The 7,323-nt window shown below is 40.9% G+C and overlaps 1 protein-coding gene across 1 annotated transcript; it reads right to left on the bottom strand.

The window, feature by feature from the left end:
• Window positions 1-3,650: 3,650 nt before the first annotated feature.
• On the bottom strand, window positions 3,651-6,170 carry LOC129596447 (nuclear receptor subfamily 2 group E member 1-like). Its single transcript, XM_055493724.1, has 6 exons — window positions 6,070-6,170; window positions 5,756-5,830; window positions 5,378-5,473; window positions 4,980-5,234; window positions 4,404-4,627; window positions 3,651-4,194 (listed from the first exon to the last, which is right to left on the bottom strand). The coding sequence occupies exons 1-6, from the start codon at window positions 6,137-6,139 to the stop codon at window positions 3,871-3,873; spliced, it is 1,044 nt and encodes a 347-aa protein (XP_055349699.1). The 5' UTR covers window positions 6,140-6,170; the 3' UTR covers window positions 3,651-3,870.
• Window positions 6,171-7,323: the final 1,153 nt, after the last annotated feature.

Genomic DNA, 7,323 nt, shown 5'->3' with positions numbered 1-7,323 from the left:
CTGCATTATTATGTCGGTTTTTGTAGGAAAATGGCGCCGCCATTGCCCAGATACGGTTACCGGCAATGAGTACATGAATATTTAACGGAATTCCGCTCATAACCCATGAAACGTAAGCATATAAGCCAGATAACTCTGCATTATATTTGGCACCAGGGTAGTGAATGGCAGCGAGGCTGAGAAATCCATGTAAGCTTAACAAGGCATCAAAGATAAGCAAAGTAGTCAAGTAAATATTGAAGGATGAACGGAGCTTCGGGTTTGTTAGCAATACCGTGACTAGAACTGAATTCAAAATTAAGGTCAATGTACTGCAAATAATCGTCACTATATCGTCAAAATTCCAGGCTGACAAACTGATCTCCTCTTCAGGTAATGCATCGATTCCAACAACACACGCATTAGTCATCCCAGGGCCTATAGAATTACTGGAATTCGTACAGCTTCCGTTGTTCATGGTTAGGAATTTTTTGAAAGATGCATTCTACAATCGGCTAGAATCAATAGAATGCCAGAGATTAAACTCACCGTTTTATGGCCGTTCACGGATAAAACAGAAATTAGTTTGCCGGTAGAGTAGGTTGCGTCACGCCCGGCCGTAACTCTCTTGAAAATTTAAATTCTGCGATGGCGCAGTAGAGGTCCCTTGGGGGAAGCTTTACCAACGACGTCTGATTACTTTGATATCATTCGTAATTTGATGCTGTGTAATTTTCCGACAGGTGCCAGCCAACTTATGTCTTATATCAGTTGCGAGAGACAAATGAAAAATGTGGTATTTTCCATAAAGCAACTGCAAATATGTATGACCTGGATTGTCGAATGATGCATCAAACATCGAGGTACTTCAACCATTCTACCGTTTAAAAATTCACTACATTGTGTATTACTGAGACTGTTCAACAGTGCAAGAGATCAGTCGACATCTGGCCTTCGGTATCCTGCACAAGTTGTGCATCAGTTGTCGGGACGAGGTGAAGCCAGCAAGTCGGGAACGATAAATCCGGAAATGCTGTCCAGCCACGGCTACACTGGATGACTTAAATGGCGATATAGTATAGCCGAAGTCCAAGGGCAAATTGCGCTTTCGCCCAAAGGATGGGGCTTTCCATACTACCGGGCAGAACGGCGTGAATTGAATGGGAGAAATTACGAGACACTACTGTAATGAACGAGGAATGCATTGCTTTTGCTGCCGGAAACTAAGCATCGGTAGTAAGAAATGTCAAGCTGCGCTAGTTTAACTGTAATTTTTTAACGACGTGTACATAATTATCGATGAAAGCTTGAAGAGCAGCAGTATTTACTAAAAGAGTGAACATGCAGTACGGTATTTGCAAAGAAAACTGCGAGTAAAACACCAAAAGGGAGAAGCAGTTCCAGTGGTGTTAAGCGTTATTGGGTAATCAAGTTGTCTGTGAGGGTAAAACATTTCCTAATCATTTGTCATTTCCTAATCATTTGCCGGAATAAATCTTTTAAGGTCTCGCGCAGTTCCGGCATGGTGATAGCGATTACCACAGGATCCACAACCGGTTGAATTAGATACAACGCCAAACACAAGTTAAGCAAAGTGGGATCCATGGTCTTGTCCTCTGAACTGAAAGCGAAAACGGTATACAATGTGTTGTATGGAGTCCAGCAAATAACCGCGCTTGCTGTCACCGCTGAGAACACTACGAAACCGGTGTTGTTTCTGCCTTGCGCATCCGAAGGAGTTGAAGTCAATCTAGATAAGATTTTGCGTTTTCCCCGCCGTTTGACAGCCACATAAACCCAAGAGACGCTCACGACAAAGATCGGAAACTCGAAAATCAACACCATGGCTAACTGAATCCATGTTATCTGAAGGTCGAACAGCGCCATCTTCTAAACATGAACAAACACAAATAAAATGCGGAAAACAGATATTCTTCTCAAAAGGTCATGGCCATTTGACCACAATATTTGCTCTATCATCTGGAATCCGGTGTTATTCCTTTCATTCGAATTTTAATAATATTGGATAAAAGATTTTCAGTATTTTAGCATTCTAAACTTTCATAATATTTAGTTTTCATACCTGACAGCTGTTTTCGAGTAATCGGTTATATACAGCCAACATTATCATCACAGGCAGGCACACTACATGAACGCATGCCACCATGCAAAAGGTCAACACTATTGCCAGCAGGCTGTTATGTCGGCTACGGTACGACATTGGGAATCGAATAGCCCATACACGACTGCCGGCGATCAGTACATGAAGATTCAACGGGATACCGCCCAGTACCCAGGAAATGTACTGAGAAACATCATAAAAAGCTCGATTATCTAAAATATCTGGATCACGATCAGCAGCAACATTGATCCATCCTTGAAGGCTTAACAACACATTGGATATCGACAGTGCTATAAAGTACACGCTGAACGAAGAGTGACGACGAGGTTGGTTTAGGAATGCCCCAACCAAAGCAGAATTAAGTAAAACAGCCAACGAACTAGTAATAATCGTGATAATGGTGTGAAATCCCCAGATCGCCGCAGAGTCACTGGTTGTAATGGTGCTTATCGTTCCGTTAGCGACAAAGAAATCAATAAATTCACCACAAATGGTTCGACCAGAACCATTGGAAGAATTCCCTTCCATTGGTGCTGCTTACTGTAACAGTGTTACTATCTGGATTATTTGTATTTAGTTCGGCTGACCGGATCCAAAATGAACGGTGGTTTGTTGAGGTGCAGCAATTTGTTACACTGATCGTTTTCGATAGGTGTAAGAACTTTTAAAAGCACTCAAGCTGAACAAGCAGTTACATAGATGACTGGACGCTTTAGTATTTTTTTCCATCAACTGGAGGATGTGCAGTGTTCAGAAATGCCATATCTATATGAATATTCAAGTAACAACAGCCGTGTCAGACAACGGCATCGCTCTTTGATGTGCATTTAAATACATACTGCAGTAATACCGGGACCATTTTACGTCTGTATTGACATTCATCTAAAAATTCTGATGCTTAATCAAAGATTATGTTACCAGTTGTGAAAATTTATCGGGCATGGCACGAATTCTAAATAGATATTATGTGTTTGGATTTCCTGCTCTGTCCGATAAATCGGTGTACACTTGATAATAATACAAGTAAAATGCACAACGCCGTGCATTTGGCAGTGCACGTATTATATAGATATTCATTGTACAATATAGATATTCAGTGTACATACTCAGTGCAATCTGTATAATGCATATTCAGATACATGCACAAGTACATACAAGTACGTAATGATAAATTACAAGGACACTTCGGCCACCACATACGGGAATAAATTTTTTAAATTTTATTTTAAGTTTTCGATTTGTTACGTTCAACGTCAGTGATCCGTTAAGAGTAAACTGATGTCCCCAAGACAAGCTATGCCCTTTTTCGTTCGGTAGCACGCATAGATATTATTCAATTATATTATACAGCCTTCGTATAATAATAACAACTGTATCTGACAGCTTACGTGTGTTCATGTTGTTGATAATTTTTGATGTAATATGTCGATATAAATTCTTGATATAAGTTGTTTATATATTAAGCGTAATAAAGCTGTTACGAACAGAAATATAAACTGCAAGCATTTGTTTGTCTAGAGTTCGTTATTTCTTATTTTCAGTCCGCGTGAATATCTGAACAGCAACCACAGAAAGCAGAAAACAATAAGAGCCAAATTACTGCCTAGTTTTCTCCAGTATACCGTTCAAAAAACCTGACCTACACGCTCGACCTTTTTCATTGATACCCTCTAGCTACTGCGATTGGCTAGCATGTTGACTAGCGCTTGCCAAAAAAACCATTCCATAAACATACGAGAAATTATTCTACTGTACTAAAGCCACTGCTACTAGGACAGCGGTGCCGGGGGTGTAAAGGTCAGGGAGCCGATTTCCTGTTGAACCTGTTCGGGTTTGATGCGACGCAGTTGATTGGTCAGCATCTGGAATTTTGCAAAGCGCAGGGTCGGTGCCGTCGGCTGGGTCATACTGCAGTGCGCCCACAGATAACCGTGTAGGCGTTCCTGTAGTTCCATCAAGAAGGGACTCAGGCGAATGTTCTGCAGGCTCTGCACCACAATCAGACTCTCCAGGACGGCGAATTCCGATGCATCCAACTGCGTGTCACGACAGCGCATAAGCAGTTTGACCATCGCGTTGCTCTCGCTGCCGCCCTGAAGAGAAGAAACCTGAACTTCTCTGTACATAAATGTTGAAAAATGTCACTGTTCGATCAACATTATGAGGAGAAGCGTAGTACAAAGGCCTTTATGAAATAAGCCATAAACGAGTAAGGCATGCCCGTTGAAGTTAATGTGAAGTTTGCTTCCACACTTCCACGCATTCTACAGTAGTGATTGCAGGTATAATTTTTTCATCTTACCCGGTTCCATAAAGCGGAACAAGTAGTTTCCATCCACGGTCCGTGTGAGATATGCAGCAGAAAAAGTCCCGGCCAGATCGATGACAGGACCTTGTCAATGGTTGCTTTTTGATCGCTGGTCAAAATCAGGTGCATAAATTCCGTGCGCTGAATACGCTCCCACAACATCAGTCGGAACTGCTGCATGCAGAGCAGCAAGGGAATGCGACTGGCGGTTATGTCTTCTGCAATCATACGACGTTCAATGTTAGTGACGCAGTCATCCACATAAATATAATAATTATTGATATAATGCCCAAAAGAAGATTAATTATTGTTATTTTATATACATGTATTGTCGAAGCAAACAGTAAATGAAAAATGCGCTTTATTTTCTGTCAATATATCATGGTTAACAGCGTATGATGTATGAGGGTCGCAGAGTTATATTATTTATAAGCAATAAATTACTTTGTTCATGACGCGAATAACCTTATCGATCGTAACAGCATTACGTAATCAACAACTTACTAATTTCTTACGTAATAAAACAAGGATAACCAATATAAAAAACAAGCATCGAGTTCATCAAAATACCTTTATTGTATGGGATAACCCCAGCAAATGCGCTGTGTTCCTGACGGATCAGCAGTCTTCCGTTGAGTGTAGGGCTTGAAATTCGGATATCCGAATTAATCGACAAATCAGTGATTGAATAACCCGGCAGCATCCGTGACGTCGTTGCTGTAGTACTGGCTGTGGTAGCAGAGGAAAGGTCTTCGGTCTCTGCAGAGGGAGCGGGTCGTTTGGTTTTTGCCAAAGTTTTTCTCGGACCTCGTTCATCTTGCACAGCTATATCATCAGGACAAAAGCTAGAGAGTTCGGTAACGAATGAGAACATTATAGAAACGTGTTTCATACTACGCGGCAACCGATTAAATTTCCTTGCGGTAGATTAACACGATAAATTTAATTATACAGGAAACATTACCTACCGTTTTTATTCATGTTAACGTCAAAACACTTCTGCAGCCGGCACGCGGGACACCAATTCCTCCTGGCTTTGTCGATAACGCAGTTATTACTGCCAGCTGTAAAGTTGTATATACATCAGTACGTTATTAACGATAAGTAATTACTGCTGCGCGGTTAAGTATATTGCGGTATATGGTACAGTTGCAAAGTGAATGGCAAGTTGGCCTCATGCTCCTTAATTAGTACGGCGTTATTATACTGCTCTATTTTATATGTAGCGTTGCTCTATATATGTAACATAAAATGCCAAATACACTTATATAAGATTATTATACGCGCAAAATTAAATTTCCAATAATAAAAATCTCCAACAAACAGTTTCTTGTACTTATACTTACAAATACAACTGTACGAAATGCGCCGGCGAATGCTGCGCTTGAAGAAGCAGCTGCATCCATCGCAACAGTAAACACCTAATCAAATGACACAGAATTTATCGACAATGAATTCCGTGCGCATCAGCAACTGATCCAAATAAATAGTTTTAGAATTCACAATCAGAATTTAGAAACAGTATTTTTAGAATTATTGTTTAACAAAATACGCAGCACGAGAAATACAGTCTCTGGATTATAACGCTAAATTTTATATCAGACACAAAACTGATTAAATGCATAAAATTGAAACTAACAGAAGTTTTTAAAGGTCATACCATAGTGTCGGCCAAAGCTCCGATCCCCGCACACCTCACACGTAACCGGTATAGGCAATGTACGTCCCATATTCTACTCAGGAAAACCTGCAACGTCCCACATCACCAACTGATCCGGATCCGGTGGAGCGGTGTGCTGCTTTTTGAGCTTTGACTGATCTTTGCTGGCGTCCATCCCATTCACTCCCGCGTCAATCCACCTGCTCTACGGCATACGGCAGCGAAATGGATATTAACCGGGGGGAAGGGGAAGAAAATTATTCATGAGCGGCCGATGTGATATCTGACGCGGTGTTGCCGCAGCTGGCCTACCTGATTGCTTACCGGCGTCTCTCCTGTCCCTGGTTTATCGGGATATGATGTGACGCTTGGATGGGATATCAAGAGTGAGTGTACATCCAGCTACTCTCTCATCTTCGCTGACCAGCACAACCGACCACTGTTTACTTGCCAACTACATTTGCATCTCTAACGACATGTTTGCTCATCCATCGCTTGCACTTGCGTCGCAAAGTAAAGATCAACTGGATTAAGTGGAATTGTCGTCGCACGCTAAATATTCTTGCAATTCCGTAGAACTGTTTGATACAAAATGCAGTGCCTCAACTGTGTTAAAATTTATCCAAAAACGATAAGATACTGCATGGACCATGCAGTGTCTTATCATTTTTTGACAAATACGTAACGAAAAAAAGTTTCGCAAAAACAGTGCCACTGTTTTTTGTTTACAAACTTTCCATGAAAATGGCAATTCATGATAGCCTCTGTAATTCAATTGCTTGTAGTCATAATAATTCAGTTAGCTTTTGTAACGAACCGTACAATGTATGTACCTACCTAAGCTATGTAAATATCGATATACAAGGTATGTATCGTTTGTTGTTCGTTTGCTCATTTATAACAGTGAGTCCTGTTGAAAAAGATGACAGTAGAGTACCTACAGATGCATAGCCGCACAGTTCGGTGGGTTAATATTACAATATTATTATGAACTCATAAACACAAAATACTCAACCGAATTCGAACAGCTGATTTCTGCACTTACGGCTTATGAATTATGGGGCGTACACAAAGGCCTGTTGCGGCTGTAGGGGGCGGTTCGCACTATATGTAAAAAGTAATATTTTGATGCAAGGAGAAAACAGAAACCATAATATTTCTTAGAATTGCATCAGTCATAACTCATAGCCATGCGCCGGTTTCTGTATACAAAAAACTCATTATTTTTGCAGCTGAACTGATACCTGAGGTAAT

Source organism: Paramacrobiotus metropolitanus, unplaced genomic scaffold (genome assembly GCF_019649055.1).
Source record: "Paramacrobiotus metropolitanus isolate TYO unplaced genomic scaffold, Prichtersi_v1.0 Parri_scaffold0000089, whole genome shotgun sequence".
NCBI lineage: Eukaryota > Metazoa > Tardigrada > Eutardigrada > Parachela > Macrobiotidae > Paramacrobiotus > Paramacrobiotus metropolitanus.
Note: the sequence above shows the minus strand (reverse complement) of the source record. Positions and strands in the feature narration are given on the sequence as shown.